Source organism: Acipenser ruthenus, chromosome 25 (genome assembly GCF_902713425.1).
Source record: "Acipenser ruthenus chromosome 25, fAciRut3.2 maternal haplotype, whole genome shotgun sequence".
NCBI lineage: Eukaryota > Metazoa > Chordata > Actinopteri > Acipenseriformes > Acipenseridae > Acipenser > Acipenser ruthenus.
In genome coordinates this window covers 16,826,158-16,844,857 of record NC_081213.1, presented here as the reverse complement: position 1 = coordinate 16,844,857, position 18,700 = coordinate 16,826,158, and the positions used below count along the sequence as shown (strand labels likewise).

The 18,700-nt window shown below is 44.2% G+C and overlaps 1 protein-coding gene across 5 annotated transcripts; it reads left to right on the top strand.

Moving 5' to 3' along the window:
• The first annotated feature begins 273 nt into the window (after positions 1-273).
• Positions 274-15,914, top strand: LOC131701579 (loricrin-like). Of its 5 annotated transcripts, XM_059000328.1 has the most exons (8): positions 605-1,060; positions 3,157-3,299; positions 6,940-7,034; positions 7,950-8,044; positions 11,617-11,811; positions 12,639-12,730; positions 13,290-13,414; positions 14,678-15,914. In XM_059000328.1, exons 2-8 carry the CDS (start codon positions 3,163-3,165, stop codon positions 14,716-14,718), a joined length of 780 nt encoding a protein of 259 aa, XP_058856311.1. In that variant the 5' UTR covers positions 605-1,060; positions 3,157-3,162; the 3' UTR covers positions 14,719-15,914. The 5 variants fall into 5 exon arrangements, with proteins under 5 accessions (XP_058856308.1, XP_058856309.1, XP_058856307.1 ...); XM_059000327.1 differs by lacking the exon at positions 605-1,060 and having other exon boundaries at positions 3,059-3,299; XM_059000325.1 differs by lacking the exons at positions 11,617-11,811; positions 12,639-12,730; positions 13,290-13,414; positions 14,678-15,914 and adding an exon at positions 274-335 and having other exon boundaries at positions 937-1,060; positions 6,940-9,981.
• Positions 15,915-18,700: the final 2,786 nt, after the last annotated feature.

The following is an 18,700-nucleotide window of genomic DNA, read 5'->3' as shown; positions in this document are numbered from 1 at the left end:
CAAAATATGATCCATTTACAACCAATACAGAAAATCTGGTAGTACAATTGTTTTTCATTTTATCTCCGCAATATTAAGACGGGTCCCACGTACAATGCAGGTATTACTGCTTTTCTGACAAATATTTCTGATCTTTTTTTCAGTGCCTATATTAAATGATCAGCCCATCGTGTCCTGTGACTCTGATCCTTTCCAAGGACGACTGATTTCCTCTGGTGTTCAGAGTCAGCTCTAGTTTCTAGCACCATTTGAAATCGGTTGTGCTGAAAGGTCTTGCATCAATCGGAGAAAACATTGTGAGCTTCGGCACAGAGCGTACTTTCTAACAACTGCAGGTAAGCAGACCCTTCAGCTATTTCATATACTGCAGGATTTAAAATGCACACTTAGGGCTTGAGTTCTAAAACTACAGCCTGTACTTGATGTTATATTATATTATGGTTTAAAATGTAAATACATGTTTGCTACAACATGTGGTTCTTTCCAAACTACACATTTGAGACCTGTGTAGCTAGGAATGCACGACAGGTGCATGACAGTATGGCATTAGTTTTGTTAGTTGCAAATACTTTAATAAAAATCTGATTTATTAAATTCTAAAGCATACATATCCACTGTTTTTGAGAATTCCAAAGGCTTAGCAAAAATGAAAGCTGATCCTTTCAAAATACTCAAAAGCTATACTGTAATTGCCTCTTACTGCTAACTGTTAAGAAGATGGCTTCTTTATTATATTTTGTTAATGATTATAAACCCCTGCCGGCTCCTTTGACTCTGTTTAAAATTAACAAGAGCATCTAGTAAATCACTAAACAAATAATGGAACAGTCCCACACACTGCCTCCCAGCCCACTGATACCAACCCACAAGGACAGGTTTTCAATTATAGGATTCCACTATCTGCAGCCAAGCAACCCTCTCTCATAAATTCCACAGAACACCACCGCAAAGCCCAAACCAGAAGGAGTATATTTAGCAGAAACATCTCTGCACGGGAACCCTGTACTGATTCCAGCAAGGTGAACATTTGTCATACTATCTGCTGTCTGGGTTTTTAAAGGTAAGTGGTAGCAAGGACAGTAAAAAGAGATTACTTTGGGGGGAATATTTTATTATGACACAGTATTACATGCAGTTACAGAGGATACTAACAAACAAACCAAAAAAAATCACCACAGAAAACATTAACAAGTGTGTCGCCGAGTCGTTGAATATAAGATACAGTTTTATGGGATCTCATTTCATTACAGTGTATTTTGTGTAAAATATACATACATTATTTGTTATGAATTTAGTAGAAATATAAATAACAGTTCATTTTTGAACTATTATACAAATATACAGTACTGTGCAAAAGTTTTAGGCAGGTGTGAAAAAATGCTGTAAAGTAAGAATGCTTTCAAAAATAGACATGTTAATAGTTTATATTTATCAATTAACAAAATGCAAAGTGAGTGAACAGAAGAAAAATCTACATCAAATCAATATTTGGTGTGACCACCCTTTGCCTTCAAAACAGCATCAATTCTTCTAGGTACACTTGCCCACAGTTTTTGAAGGAACTCGGCAGGTATGTTGGCCCAAACATCTTGGAGAACTAACCACAGTTCTTCTGTGGATTTAGGCAGCCTCAGTTGCTTCTCTCTCTTCATATAATCCCAGACAGACTCGATGATGTTGAGATCAGGGCTCTGTGGGGGCCATACCATCACTTCCAGGACTCCTTGTTCTTCTTTACGCTGAAGATAGTTCTTCATGACTTTCGCTGTATGTTTGGGGTTGTTGTCATGCTGCAGAATAAATTTGGGGCCAATCAGATGCCTCCCTGATGGTATTGCATGATGGATAAGTATCTGCCTGTACTTCTCAGCATTGAGGAGACCATTAATTCTGACCAAATCCCCAACTCCATTTGCAGAAATGCAGCCTCAAACTTGCAAGGAACCTCCACCATGCTTCACTGTTGCCTGCAGACACTCATTCGTGTACCGCTCTCCAGCCCTTCGGTGAACAAACTGCCTTCTGCTACAGCCAAATATTTCAAATTTTGACTCATCAGTCCAGAGCACCTGCTGCCATTTTTCTGCACCCCAGTTCCTGTGTTTTCGTGCATAGTTGACTCGCTTGGCCTTGTTTCCACGTCGGAGGTATGGCTTTTTGGCCGCAAGTCTTCCATGAAGGCCACTTCTGACCAGACTTCTCCGGACAGTAGATGGGTGTACCAGGGTCCCACTGTTTTCTGCCAATTCTGAGCTGATGGCACTGCTGGACATCTTCCGATTGCGAAGGGAAGTAAGCATGATGTGTCTTTCATCTGCTGCAGTAAGTTTCCTTGGCCGACCACTGTGTCTACGGTCCTCAACGTTGCCCGTTTCTTTGTGCTTCTTCAAAAGAGCTTGGACAGCACATCTGGAAACCCCTGTCTGCCTTGAAATTTCTGCCTGGGAGAGACCTTGCTGATGCAGTATAACTACCTTGTGTCTTGTTGCTGTGCTCAGTCTTGCCATGGTGTATGACTTTTGACAGTAAACTGTCTTCAGCAACCTCACCTTGTTAGCTGAGTTTGGCTGTTCCTCACCCAGTTTTATTCCTCCTACCCAGCTGTTTCTGTTTTAGTTAATGATTGTGTTTCAACCTACATATTGAATTGATGATCATTAGCACCTGTTTGGTATAATTGTTTAATCATACACCTGACTATATGCCTACAAAATCCCTGACTTTGTGCAAGTGTACCTAGAAGAATTGATGCTGTTTTGAAGGCAAAGGGTGGTCACACCAAATATGGATTTGATTTAGATTTTTCTTCTGTTCACTCACTTTGCATTTAGTTAACTGATAAATATAATCTATTAACATGTCTATTTTTGAAAGCATTCTTACTTTACAGCATTTTTTCACACCTGCCTAAAACTTTTGCACAGTACTGTATCTTGGGGTTTATTTATGGTATAAAGAGAGTCTTGAAATATAAACATTTTGAACATGAAAGAGTGAACACATGGATGACTCCTCTTTGAAAGTAGTAGGAGTAGTCATAGTAGTGGTAGTAGTAGTAATAGAAAGTATGTTGTATTGTTTTGTATAGTTCTCAAGACAATTTCATGATTTAATTTTTCTGCTCTGGTTTGTATGGTTTTTCGTCTGGAATCACAGCTTGCCATGCATCACCAGCTGCCAGAGCCCACAGCCAATCCATGCTGGCAGCAAGGACTCACACAGGGGCTCAGCCCGAGTGGCACCGTGCATGAGGAGGCAGAGCCAGGGCCACAGGAGGAATTCCACAAGCACTTATACAGGTGCAGCATGCGTTGATGGTAAAAGTAGATCTATGGGAGAAATCAATGTTGCACATGTAACAGGCTGTGTTGTGTGATGCACTGCCATTACAAATTCTCCCACCCGCCAGTCTGGTGAGGTTAAAAGCTCAGCGAATGCAGGTGTGACAGGATGGACCGAGGTTTGAGACTCAGAGACAGTATAAAGTTCAAAATAATAAAGTTTTTAATAAACAAAAATACAAAATAAACCAGCACAAGGGCCAAATAAAAAGGTTTCAAACACAAAATACAAACACAAAACAAAAACTTACAAAATAAAGTTTCCAGGCTGGGCGTTGCCTTCACTGGAACCAAAAACTTACAAAGACACAGCACAAACAAAACACTCCTCTTCTGGAACTCTCTTTCTCCTCTCTCCCCTAGCCAGGGCCTCTCCCCTGGCTTTTATTCCCTGTGGCTGGAGCCCAATTATTCAATAATTGCTAATTAGTCAATTAGGGCTCCAGCCACATTCTCACATGTTTTCCTGGCAGGGAGGAATTTTAACCCCCTCCCTGCCAGTCCCAACCATGATCATAAAGACGGGGCAGTACCCCGTCACATATCCCCCCCCTTGTGCCAAGCACAACATGGCCTAAATGGCCACCTCCCCCCTCAGTCTCAGTCCCGGAAGAGGGGGAAGCACAGTCCATGGGGGTGGCCATGGTGGGACGTCCGGCACCACCCAATTCTTCGTGGCCAGCAGCTCCCTCTTCTGGGGCTCCGGCCACACACCATCTTGCCGCGAAAGTGCAGCTGGGGGAGCTGGTCTCCTGACCTCCCTCCCCCTCTTCATGGCCAGCAACTCCCCTCCGTGGGGCTCCGGCTATAGTGTAGCGACCCCAGGCGAAGCAGGATCCCTGGCAACCCCAGGCGACGGCAGCAGCAGCGGACCCTCGGGAGGCGACGGCAGCAGCAGCGGACCCTCGGGAGGCGACGGCAGCAGCAGCGGACCCTCGGGAGGCGGAGACGGGAACGGCGGCCCGGCTCCCTCTGGTGGCGGAGGCGGGAACGGCGGCCCGGCTCCCTCTGGTGGCGGAGGCGGGAACGGCGGCCCGGCTCCCTCTGGTGGCGGAGGCGGGAACGGCGGCCCGGCTCCCTCTGGTGGCGGAGGCGGGAACGGCGGCCCGGCTCCCTCTGGTGGCGGAGGCGGGAACGGCGGCCCGGCTCCCTCTGGTGGCGGAGGCGGGAACGGCGGCCCGGCTCCCTCTGGTGGCGGAGGCGGGAACGGCGGCCCGGCTCCCTCTGCTGGCGGAGGCGGGAACGGCGGCTCGGCTCCCTCTGCTGGCGGAGGCGGGAACGGCGGCTCGTCTCCCTCTGCTGGCGGAGGCGGGAACGGCGGCTCGTCTCCCTCTGCTGGCGGAGGCGGGAACGGCGGCTCGTCTCCCTCTGCTGGCGGAGGCGGGAACGGCGGCTCGTCTCCCTCTAGTGGCGGAGGCGGGAACGGCAACTCGTCTCCCTCTGCTGGCGGAGGCGGAAACGGCAACTCGTCTCCCTCTGCTGGCGGAGGCGGAAACAGCAACTCGTCTCCCTCTGCTGGCGGAGGCGGGAACGGCAGCTCGTCTCCCTCTGCTGGCGGAGGCGGGACCGGCAGCTCGCCTCCCTCTGCTGGCGGAGGCGGGACCGGCAGCTCGTCTCCCTCTGCTGGCGGAGGCGGGAACGGCAGCTCGTCCCCTTCTGGCTCTCGGGACGGCAGCTCCTCCCCTTCTGGCTCTCGGGACGGCAGCTCCTCCCCTTCTGGCTCTCGGGACAGCAGCTCCTCCCCTTCTGGCTCTCGGGACGGCAGCTCCTCCCCTTCTGGCCCTCGGGACGCCGGCTCCTTCCCTTCTGGCTCTCGGGACAGCGGCTCCTCCCCTTCTGGCTCTCGGGACAGCGGCTCCTCCCATTCTGGCCCTCGGGACAGCGGCTCCTCCCCTTCTGGCTCTCGGGACAGCGGCTCACCCCTCTCTGGCTCTCGGGACGACAGCTCACCCCTCTCTGGCTCTCGGGACGACAGCTCCACCTTCTTTATTGGAATGATTGGGGCGTCTCCCATATCCACCGCCAGGTAATTAACGACCATCAGGGCCAGCTCTGCGAAGGACGCCGGGTGATGCTGTTCCTCCCACTTTTCCCACCTCCCCCCATCTCGACGCCACAGCGTGTTGATAACTATGGGGAGGTCGTGGAAGAGGTCCGCCTCAGGGTGCATCAACCAGTCCCATATTTCCTGGGATGGTGGTGAAGGCGGTGATGTAGGAAGTGGTGGGGTGGCTGCCGAGGACGGGGTTTGCAGCTGCTCCTGGTCCCGATTGTGGGGGCATCCTGCCCAGTTGTGGCCATCTACCTCACAGCGCCCACACCAGTCAGCTGGTGGCCCATCTGGACAGGACCTCCACCGGTGATCCACCTTCCCGCACCAAGAGCACCAGGGGAAAAGACTGGCTGGGTCCTCCAGCTGGGGTGGCTGTTGTTGCAGCAGCCTACATTTCTTCGGCTGCTGCTTCTCCTGCCTTTGCCGCTGTCTGCTCTTCCCCATTTTCCAAAAAAAAAAACTCCCAAAATTCAAGAAAAAAAAAAAAAAAATTACTGCTCTGAGCCTCCAGGTGGCGCTCTCCCGTTTCTGACACCAAATGTGACAGGATGGACGAGGTTTGAGACTCAGAGACAGTTTTAAAGTTCAAAAATAATAAAGTTTTTAATAAACAAAAATACAAAATAAACCAGCACAAGGGCCAAATAAAAAGGTTTCAAACACAAAATACAAACACAAAACAAAAACTTACAAAATAAAGTTTCCAGGCTGGGCGTTGCCTTCACTGGAACCAAAAACTTACAAAGACACAGCACAAACAAAACACTCCTCTTCTGGAACTCTCTTTCTCCTCTCTCCCCTAGCCAGGGCCTCTCCCCTGGCTTTTATTCCCTGTGGCTGGAGCCCAATTATTCAATAATTGCTAATTAGTCAATTAGGGCTCCAGCCACATTCTCACATGTTTTCCTGGCAGGGAGGAATTTTAACCCCCTCCCTGCCAGTCCCAACCATGATCATAAAGACGGGGGAGTACCCCGTCACAGCAGGCGAGCCTGACTCCTTTTTGCATAGTGGTTGAGACACATAAATGAAAACATAAGAAGATACAAAAAATTAACATGAGAAGCCAATTGGCTAACTGATCCCAGAACATCAACCAGTTTCTTGAAGGATCCTAATTAGTCAGCAGCAACACACGTTAGCAATCCATCACATACACACCCCACTCTGTGTGATCAAGTGCCTGATCTGTGTGCTTTTGTGGTTTGATATGGTGTGATTTTCACCTCTTATGATCCTGTGAAAACAAACTGAAATGTCGAGTTTCTGAGATAATTACCCAGTGTTGATCTCTATATCCTAATAGTTTTCATGGCTGTGTGTTGGCTGTGTGTTGGCTTTGGTGTTTCATCCAACCCCACTCCAGAGATGCCTGCACTTCAGCAGCTGATTTAGTTGTTTAAGTAGTGTTGGTAAATACTTTGATATCCTGTGCAGATGATGTCATTTAAATATAAGTTCCATTCCGTTCCTAAAGCAATGTGTGCTTTAGTTTTGCATGTTTGTCTGATTGGACCTTCTATCTTCTATTTCTTCCCTCTGAAGGCTGTTTGGACGAGAGACTGCTGAATATTTCCTAACCCCCCCTCTGAGGACAGCAGCAAGCCCTTGGGTTCAGAGAGTACTGGAGGAGATGGGAGGTAGAATGAAACACTTTCTTCCTTAAATGATGTGTCAGGACACTTACTGTGTCTCACAGCTGTGTCCACCAAAGCTCATTTGGATAACCACCATTTTGTAGGCATCTCTTAAGAACATAAGAATATTTACGAATGAGAGGAGGCCATTTAAACTCACCCAGTTTCTAGTAGCTGATTGATCTAAGAACTCTCTCAAGCTGGTTCTGAAAGGATCCAAGTGTTTCTGCCTCAACAACATGACTAGGTAGCCCATTCTGTACCCTGACCACTCTGTGTGAAGTAGTGTCCTTCCCTCTGTCCTAAGTCTATCTCTACTTAATGTCCTCTGGTCTTGGTTTCTGTACTGCGCTTAAAGTATTGGTTTGGGTTACTGTAACTATGTCAACTCCTTTGTTCCAGGCTTAATAGATTCAGTTCTTTCAACCTTTCTTCGGAATGTTACCCAAGGGAGCATTCCACAGTTGCTTTTCATATGTTTTTATTACGTCAAACATGTGTCCCAAGTGGCCGGTTTCACAGACTCCGATTATCATTCATCTTGTAATACCTAATATTACTTTAGGTAAGGTAATCCTAGATTAGTTCTAATCCTGGTTTGTGAAACCAGCCAATAATCAGCCACTTTGGTTCAAATTTTCTTATGTATTTCTGGCAATACACAGCTGTGCACGCGATGGTGCTGGCACTTACTAATATTAAGACACCTTGGCTGATCTAGCCTACATTATGTCAATAGAAGGCAACATGAATGGAAAAGCAGCTTCTGAACTAATAGTCAAAGCACGTTAACACAGACAAACAAAATGATTGTACATCATGCAAAGTTAAGCGGCAAAGAGAAGTAATTTTCTATAGAATATAGACTACATGATTTTAAAGCCAGCCAACCTGCAGAGTGCACATTGCCATTATCAGATCAGGTGAGTGCAGAGGCGCTGTGGATGGTTCTTCGAGAGCAGTCCAAACTCCAACTGATGAAGATGGACAATGAGTGGACAATGAACACCCAGGTAAGACCAATTAAATACATATCTTCCCAGTTACCCAAACCTACCCATTAGCAAAAATGGTCTCTAAGCCAGTGCATTCCCTTGTTGACTGACTCCACTGCCGATCAGGTATCCCAGTTTGAGCCGAACAGCAGGAGAATTGGCTCACATGTTAAACTGACACATTTCCATATGAAAAACACAATACAAATGTGTTATCCATCAGGGCCCAAATAAGCAAACGTATGTACCCAATAACCCTTTAACACCATTAGTGCCTGTCACAAAGACGGCCGGAGTGGGTGGCGTCAGACCAGATGCAGGAAATAAACAGACAGAGAGTTGTGGTTTGATGGAGCTGAGCGAATGCTTTCGCTCAGCATTTAATAAACAGAACAGAAAATAAAAGGTTTGAAACAACAAAACACAGCACACGGCACTTGAGGCCAAAATAAATAGACAAACAAAACGGACTACACAGACAAACAAACACGGTGAACAGATACTCTAACTATTTACGTTTACAATTTACAATTACCTCCGTCTCCAAACCCGTTCTCCACTCACCGAACACCTAACCCCGAGTGACAGAAACGTGCATCTATATATACTGTTGTGCTGGGATTCAATTACTAATTAATTACTCACTTGAATCCCAGCACGTGAATTCATTACGTGAAACCCCGTGTTCACATATTATATTTTAAATGCACGTGCGTGATGTGCAATCCCGTGCCTAAATACAAATATACAATTTAAACACACGTGAAACACAGACCCGTTTATATCCCGTGTACCAATCTATACACCAACATTAACATACGCACCATACATACAACACAGAACACACAAATGCACACAGGGGCGGGGCACTTTGCCACATATACCCCCCCTTGTGCGCAGCACACATGGCCTCAACGGCCACCTCCCCCCTTAAATACCCAGCAGTCCAGGCCAAAGTCTCGGGCTGGGAAGGGAGGCTTCAGTGGGCCCATGTCTGGAAATGCTGTCAGCTCCCCTGCCGGTAGTGGCATGGCTGACAGCATGCTGGTCCCGTCCTGCAGCGAAAAAGCTGCGGGGGCAGGTGGTCCCCCGACCTCCCCCTTCTTCGTAGCCGGCAGCTCCCTCCTGTGGGGCTCCGGCCACAAGAATTCCTGCAGCGAAACTGCTGCTGGGGAAAGTGGTCTCCAGACCTCGTCCCCCTTCTTCGTGGCCGGCAGCTCCCCTTTCTGGGGCTCTGGCCACCGTACTCCCTGTGGAGGTACGGGCAGCAGAGGCAGCTCCTGCTCCTCTGCTCCGGGCGGTGGCGGAAGCAGAGGCAGCTCCAGCTCCTCTGCTCCTGGTGGTGGTGGAGGCAGAGGCAGCTCCTGCTCCTCTGCTCCTAGTGGAGGAAGCGGTGGAGGTGGCGGAGGCAGCTCCTGCTCCTCTGCTCCTGGTGGTGGTGGAGGCAGAGGCAGCTCCTGCTCCTCTGCTCCTAGTGGAGGAAGCGGTGGAGGTGGCGGAGGCAGAGGCAGCTCCTGCTCCTCTGCTCCTTCCGGTGGAGGTGGCGGAGCCAGAGGCAGCTCCTGCTGCTCTGTTCCTGCCGGTGGAGGTGGCGGAGGCAGAGGCAGCTCCTCTGCTCCTGGCGGCGCTGGCTCCCTCCGCTGTGGCGGCTGGGCTGGTGCGCGCCGTACTGCCTTCAGCAGCATGAATAGAGGCTGCTGGGTGACACCAGCCTCCTGCCCCTCTCCCCCCCAAAAATCTTCAGGGGGTTGGGCCTGTAACTCCTCCCCTTCCGGCTCTTGGGGCTGAACCAGCAGGCATTTTCCCTCTGCTGGTGGCTTGGGTCCCAGAGCTGTGGAAGCCCCGACTTGCCTCCCTTTGGGCTGTGGACGCACCGACTCCTCCCTTTTGGGCTGTGGACGCACCGACTCCTCCCTTTTGGGCTGTGGACGCACCGACTCCCCCCTCTTGGGCTGTGGACGTTCGGGCTCCCCCCACTCAGGCGTAGGACGTTCGGGCTCCTCTCACTCAGGCGTAGGACGTTCGGGCTCCTCCCACTCAGGCGTAGGACGTTCGGGCTCCTCCCATTTGGGCTGTGGACGCTCAGGCTCCTCCCATTTGGGCTGTGGACGCTTAGGCTCCTCCCGCTCGGGCTGTGGACGCTCAGGCTCCTCCCGCTCGGGCTGTGGACGCTCAGGCTCCTCCCCATAACTGCGGAAGGGACAGTGGGCGAACAGGTGATCCTGGTCGCAGAGGAGGCACCCCGGCGATGGCTTGTTACATCGCCGTGGATGCCTGGCCCTTAGGCGGCACTCCTCCTCCCTGTCCTTCACCTCTTTATCTGTCTCTGCCTCCCGCTTGGGCTGTGGAGGCAAAACCAGCAGGCATTCACCCTCTGCTGGTGGAGATGGGGACAGCAGGTACTCACCCTCTGCTGGTGGAGATGGGGACAGCAGGTACTCCTCTGCTGATGGTCCTGCTACCTGGGCTGCTGTTCCGTTTATGGTTGCCTCCAGGTAGCTGAGGACAAACTCCACACCTTCCTCCAAGGTGTTTGGGGTGTGTTCCTCCTGATATGCCTCCCATCTCTCACTGTCCATCATCCACAGGGCCCGGACGACTATGGGCAGAGACTGGGCCTCCAGCCCAGCATTCTCCAGGAACCAGCCCCGCAGTTTGATGGCGTCTTCTGCCATTGACTTTTTTTTTTTTCCCCCAAAAACAATATTTGTAATCCTTTTTTTTTTTTTTTTTTTTTTAATCCAGACCCCTCCTGGTCTGACACTTGGAGGCGCGGCTATCCCACGAAGACACCACGTGTCACAAAGACGGCCGGAGTGGGTGGTGTCAGACCAGATGCAGGAAATAAACAGACAGAGAGTTGTGGTTTGATGGAGCTGAGCGAATGCTTTCGCTCAGCATTTAATAAACAGAACAGAAAATAAAAGGTTTGAAACAACAAAACACAGCACACGGCACTTGAGGCCAAAATAAATAGACAAACAAAATGGACTACACAGACAAACAAACACGGTGAGCAGATACTCTAACTATTTACGTTTACAATTTACAATTACCTCCGTCTCCAAACCCGTTCTCCACTCACCGAACACCTAACCCCGAGTGACAGAAACGTGCATCTATATATACTGTTGTGCTGGGATTCAATTACTAATTAATTACTCACTTGAATCCCAACACGTGAATTCATTACGTGAAACCCCGTGTTCACATATTATATTTTAAATGCACGTGCGTGATGTGCAATCCCGTGCCTAAATACAAATATACAATTTAAACACACGTGAAACACAGACCCGTTTATATCCCGTGTACCAATCTATACACCAACATTAACATACGCACCATACATACAACACAGAACACACAAATGCACACAGGGGCGGGGCACTTTGCCACAGTGCCCTAGAAAGAAAGAACGAAGATTTACAACTTATAATTTACAACTGAACTGAGCTGTTTCTTGCTACTTTTATCCCTTGCAAACAAAGTGGGAGCTGACTTCGCACTTGTGTTAAAATATGGCTCATTGTATTTGTGTTCTACTGTATGAAAACGGCATATCTTAACACTGTAACTTGAACGTGCAGGGTCAAACTGGGAACAAGAGGGCCTGGAATAAACAGAGAATGCAACAATGCCAGCAAGTTAACATGATGTATAGAACCTCTCAGCTATACCAGAACAGGACCAGCCTCCTCCTCGCCAATAAATCCTTCCCAGACCTGAATGACTCTGATGGGCAGGAGGGACCCTGGAGATACCTGCTGCCGGAGCTGGCGGAGGTATAATATAACTCTGGTGATCTAGTTACAGTAACAAGGTGAAAATGACACCGGCCCAATCTTCAAAAGTGCATTTTGTTTTGATTATAATAATTTTAGTTCACAATTTTAAACAATATGTTACTACAGGTATATGTGAATTTATTGAAGGCACCAAGCTTTTCCCAGATAATAACGGATAGAGAATTTCAAAGACTCAATATGGGTGTTTATGGCAAAATTAATTAAGATTGTCATAGAGGAACATTAATCCACGAATGAGAATGGAACTGCAAGGGGTAAGTGAGTGGTTTACTTGCTGATGAGGGAGATAACCACAGCACTCCATGAAGGTGCATTGGGTATTCTGTATTTATATATAACAAGTGCAATGTATGGAAAATAAAGTATTTAAATCTAATTTAAACAGCTCTGCATCAGCTTTGGAACAGTGTGATTCACCCAATCGTTCTGTCATTGAATAGATTCCAAAATGAGATCTGGAAATAATAATAATAATACTAATAATAATAATAATAATAATAATAACTCTATAGACCGGAATATGATGTTTTTACCACTAGAACTCAACACTTATCAGCCAGTAGTAACCTACAATACACAGATATTTTGCTACTGGAGAGAATGCTTTTGCTATACATTATGTCTAACTACAGTGTAACTGCATGTGTGGTTACATAGTAGACAAATTGTAAATACACAACCACTTGTGTTAATGCCGTGAGTTACACTATACAATGCAAAATTGTTCATTTTGTAATTAAGCATGCATAACCCAATGTGTAGCTAAAGTGTAGTTATAGTGTGATTTGTTTTTGCTTTCTCAGGTATTTCAACACATGAAACATAAGAGATCATCACTCGACACGTCACCTGGGAGCATCCCTGCAAGAATGGAATCTAACACAGAGCTACTCAGGTACAGGATCGCTGTAGGAAGTGTTAAAACCCCATTGCATACCATCTCTTTTTTTCTGTATGTAATCAAACAATATCCTTTTCAACATGTTAAGTCATCTCTGAGTCTGAATCCAAGTTGCGCTCATAATTTCAAGACCTTGACACGGAATGCACATGGTATTCTTCATACACTTAAGACACTCTTAATAGAAACACAGACATATTACTAAAATAAACTTTAATTTCAAGGTGCCAGCAATAAATATTACATTAAAATTACCAGCACAGTAACTACAAAAGCAAAAAGACAAAAACACAAACAAACAGTACTTCCTAGAGAGCCAGTCTTTGTAGTTTAGCTACCAAGCTGGAAAAGGTAACTGCTATTTATCATTAACAAACCCTGGGTCATGAATCTTGGGCTGTATTCAAATGAAAGCTGACTCACAACCATGCTCTGGGCAAGTCTAGATTGTAAAGACAAACATTATATCCCTGGGTTTTTGTTCTGAGCACTACACTGTGACATTAAGACAAAACAAATGTTACTATATAAAAATGGTTTTGTTTTTTTGCAGGTTTTTGAAAAACAAGAAGCAGGGCAATACTGAGGCCCAACAAAAAGTGTGGGAAGGCATTGCAGTAGGAACAATAACACACCCTCGCCTGCAGAGGGCAGTCGACTTTCAGCATGGAGTAAAAGGTAAAAGCTCACAAATGTATGGCTTGTGAGCAGAAAAAAAAACCATATATACTAGCCAGCACTGAGATTTCACTTGGAAACATTTCACATGTCATCTAGAATGTGGAGTGTAACTGATGCAGGTTGATCTGTACCGTAATGTCAAGTGCACCCTGTACACAACACACATTATTGAGCAGCCAGGGGTTGCATGGGAACACACAACATTTGCATACGAAAACAACTGCATAGAAAACTACGCACCTAATCTATATAATGCGTTACCCATATGCAGTATTATTACACACAGTGGTATTCTCCTAAAATAGAGCGCATGTTATAAGGTAATAATTATGGTATCGATTATGTATAAGGCTTCTAGTTTTCGTTTTTTATTTTCCATCTCCCTACCTTTAAACCTTAATTAATAGTTGTTAAGCCTTAACTCAATACCAGGTTGTTTAAATTAGCAACGCCCTACTAGAAACTAACGCAGTGGAAATTATAATAAGCTAAATTCGGCGATTAGAGCCTGAACGAAGGTTCAAATAGAATCAGGTGAGGTCAATGCACGTCGTTTGTTAACACAATCAAGATATGAGGGTAAAAAGAAACAACTTGCTTTAGTAATTATTGTTTGATTAAGAAAACGAATCGGCTCAAAATATGTTTAAAGGGACATCACGTGATCAAAAATAAAACCCGAGGATAAACAGAGAACACGATGAATATTTAATCATAAAAGACCCAGAGAGCTTCTGTAAAATAAATTATGTAGGAGAGACATGTACAGTATTATATAAAAGAATACAGAATCAACACATTAGCATACCGTAACAGGAATGACCTATAATCTGTAGTTTTAGAAGAAATACAGTTAGATAATGTACAATACAGAACGATAGCATGATGCCTGAAGGTTTAAAATAGAAAGTAATACTAGATTGTTACATTATTAACTATGTAGAAAATCACAAAACATGAATAGATTTAAATAGAAAAAAGTGAGTGTAGTTGCCATGGCATCAAAAGCCTATAAGTACCTCCACTGTTTGTTATAAATGATACTGATATACTGTTTAGTTATTTATATATTTAACTATACAAGATAAAAGATATAGCACAGGGTGCTGTACGATACAAGCTGATTTTCACCCCACTCTGAAATCTCGTGGATGTCAGCTTGCATTATACAGAACCTATATGTTACCATACATATACACAACTCTTTATGACTTGAGAAGCTGGGCTCTACCAAACTTGATTGTATTCTTCTTTGCATAGAAGCTGCACCACAGAGACTGGACAGAGTCGCCAGAACATGATCTAACTGCAGAAGAGACTGAAACATTTGAACACTAGAATCTTACTATGCTTGACTGATACCCAGTAGTCTGTGGGCCATGAAATTCTGAATTATTTATCCATGTTATGTTCACTTTTAAGTTTAAATATTGCACTTACAGTATATAGACATTATATTATTCTTAACTCCTGAAATATCAAAACAGAAGGCATTTTGATTCTCAACTGCAATTTAGTTATAGAAGTTAAAACATCATTAGAAAACTATTCAGTACCATTTGCCAGTCAGCCTCCAGCTGTAGTGGGCTTCCGGATAAACTATAAGCAACTCCGACATGTAAAACTTTATTTGTTTAACAGAGTTATTCATTTGTTTTCTGTTATTATGTACAATATGTGATCCTTTATGAGCATTTTAAGGACTATTTTCCAGAAACTTTTATAAGGTTTTATATACATTCTAAATATTTCTCTGTGTCTTTTAAAAGGTAAATAATGAGAGATTTTTGAAAGTCTGTTTGTGTTGAAATGTTTGGGGTTCCAGCTAAGAATATACACATCTTCCTCTGCTTTCTTCAGCTTTGACTATATACATTTGCACCCTATTAAAATAAACGTAAAGTTTGTAAGCTTTGAATTAAAAGTGTATTAAAATCTCAGACAAGGCTTGCATATAGCTAGCTATAATCAGCATGAATTCAGCACATGCTCTGGAATGTATCACAGGTCATACAATGAGGTCTTGTGTGTAAAAGGGGGTAGATGGCTGGTTGAATTATATGACACTCAGCTCTTGAAGTAGATAGTGAAGAGACATGGGGGAGAAAAGTGAAGCAATTCAAATGGGTTTCTTTTTGAGAGCTGAGATAAGAGAAAAGGGGGTGGGGGTTATGGTTTTGGGTTTAACTGTTACGTGCTTTTTCTGAATGTAGTTGTGGTTGTAAAGCTTTGTGGTTGTAAATCTGGTGCATATACATATTCTGTATGTTGCTGTCACTCTGTGCTCAGAAAACTACATCTACACTGATGCCAGCTCAGACATAGCATCTCGCTGAAGCCCCTACATCTCTGATGCCAGAGCAGTGCTCAGAAACATCTCCTCTGATGCCATGGCTAAGATAATAACATCTCCCCTGAAGCCACTGAAGAGACTATACTCGTTGCTGTATTCAAAACTGTTTTGTTCTCTGCTGTTTCCACAATAAAGACCTTTTAAAACCTCACACTTTTCTCAGCAGAAGGATACATGGTGAATCATTACAATTTCGAGGTAAATCTAGGTTTAAAAATTAGGAAAATTGTCTAATAGTGAGAGCTCCCTCCTGAAGAAGGCTCTCATGTGGTAGTTGACCTTGACTCTCATTAGCACCCTCACTTTCGGTTTCACGCATAAATCTTCTGAGCAGGCTGCATACCAAAGCTTTTTGCCGCACCCAAAGATTCTCTTCATGACCTACTTCATTCCACTTGGCTATGCTATAAAACTCCTCTGGTCTCCACCCCCTTTATTACTGACATCATGGCTCATCCACCAATGGTGCTCCTTATTAAAACCCTATCACGTCTGCTAGCCCGTGACAGGCCCCAACACAGGAAAACAGCACGAACACTGGGATTCATTTTACAAGGCCCACACAATAACACGTAGCCACTACCAGATGACTCTGTGGACCAGGCCCAAAACTCCTCTAATTAAAATCAGCCTCACAGTTCTATGGGGGGGAACACCTCCGTTCATATCCCTGTGCATATTTTTATACCACATTGTTTTCTTCAATGTCATTCATACAAGTTGTCCTGACAGAATGAGCTATTCTGAAAGAGCAAATGTGACTTATATATATATATATATATATATATATATATATATATATATATATATATATATATATATATATATATATATATATATATATATATATATATATTTCAATTATACTTGTTTTTAAATTAGAAAAAGATAAAAATCATACAGACCAACCAAGAGTGGTCTGAATAATCACAGGAGTGACTCAGTTATAATATAAACCAACAATTAACCACTCTCCCAATAAGGCAAAGTATTTACAGAATCTACAATATGCATGTGATCTGTAGTGTTGTCCCTGGTATAGACGAGACTCTAGAACATACCAGTGAATAAAAGCAAGGAATATCATGTACTGTACAGAGGGCACATGTGAAAATGCAAGTGCAATAGATTTTCACACTGTTGTCAAACGAATACGCCTTCATTGCTTACATTAATATGTTTGGCACACACTGCAATATTATCCAATAATATCCACTAGGGGGAAATATCAGACCATTTTCACATCTCCATCTAGAATAACATTATTACTGTAAAAACAATATACCATATACAGTATATATATATATATATATATATATATATATATATATATATATATATATATACAGTATATATATAAGTGAATATGTATATATATAAGTGAATATGTAGTGCACAGGTGTCTCTTATTGTTTAACTGCACAAGATGACAGTACTTGTGCAATGAGACACACTATCCACAAAACATATTAACTTATAGTATATTTAGAATATACAAAATAATAGTAAATAAAGACATTTCAGGAAAATCACCTACCAAATACTTTTCCCCCAGCTTTGAAAAAGCTCCCTTTGCCTTTCACCTTGCTCTTTATATGGGCTACAGCTGGGACCCTAATTTGATTGGCAATTCTCCTCCAGCTGTAGCCAATTCTCTTCCCCACAACCATATTGCAAGAAAAACATAGTAAAGAAACACTGGCCACTAGTGGCGTTTACATGTCCTACAGGGTAAAGATACCGTTAAAATAACCAGTTTTCTTATACCTTTAAATTCTGTTGTTCACAGGGATAGCTCCTTACTCCGTCACAATAATATAAATGCAGTTACACTGTATTAACAATTTAGGAATATGAGCTGCTTGCATGCACATGTAAGAGGCAGTGTTGGTTGCAGTCGGAACGATAATCTTTATGGGTTTACATTTGTTAAAAGCAGTGGAGGGTACATCACAAAGGATTATAGTACAGGCATGCATAGCAACTATAACAACAAAAAGAGGGTCCTGTCTGTAGCTCCAGTCTATATAAATCTGCATGCTATCCATTTCTTATCAGGCTTTACTCACACCAACACTGCACAGTAATGACCTTCCTTTCTTACAAATTAACTAAGCTCAAGTAATTAAAATAATTGTTAGACTGCGCTTTTAAAATGCAACCATAAGTTCAAAGGCTGTCAGCCATGTTAGCAGATGTTTTGTATACCTAGCTGTATTTTAACCCATGCTCCTCCATCATACTCGTTTTGTCTTCCAGCACATATTGAAACATTTCTAAATGAACACATGCAGAAGAATAGGTTGTTACAGTGGGGGTTTCTAACCATATAAACCATATAAGAAGACAATGGACAGGCTTTAGTGGTGCTTTGCAGTTTTTGTCAATGGGGCTGCAGTTGTTCAAAGACTTTGTCTGGTACAGAACTTCAGATATGTAAACTGCATTCTTAATTCCGGTGACCTTTGGCCTTGCGTATTATTCATGGAACTTGCACGTTCCGGAGCTGGTTCTCACACTAATTCACTGATTCCACTCAGAGATCTTTCATAAAAAACTGGCTAACACAGTCTGGTGTGGGGCAAAAGGTCAACAATGAGATATTTCTTATGAGAAATTAAACTGTCTGCTAATTTCGACATAGGAGGCGAGCCCTAAACACACTGTCCTCAATGGCAATGCAGCGGCGAATGCAATGGTTTCAAACTTAGAGCCAATGGAAGCACAAGAACAGCAACTGTATAATGGAACCATCTGTAATTTGCTACCATAGAGGTAGCTATTTTATATTACGATATACAGTACCAATCAATCAATCAATCAATCTTTATTTTATATAGCACCTTTCATAGTGGACCACCATCACAAAGTGCTTTACAAGATGCAGTAACAAGAAAATCCATAATACTTTAAATACGGTGAAATGCATA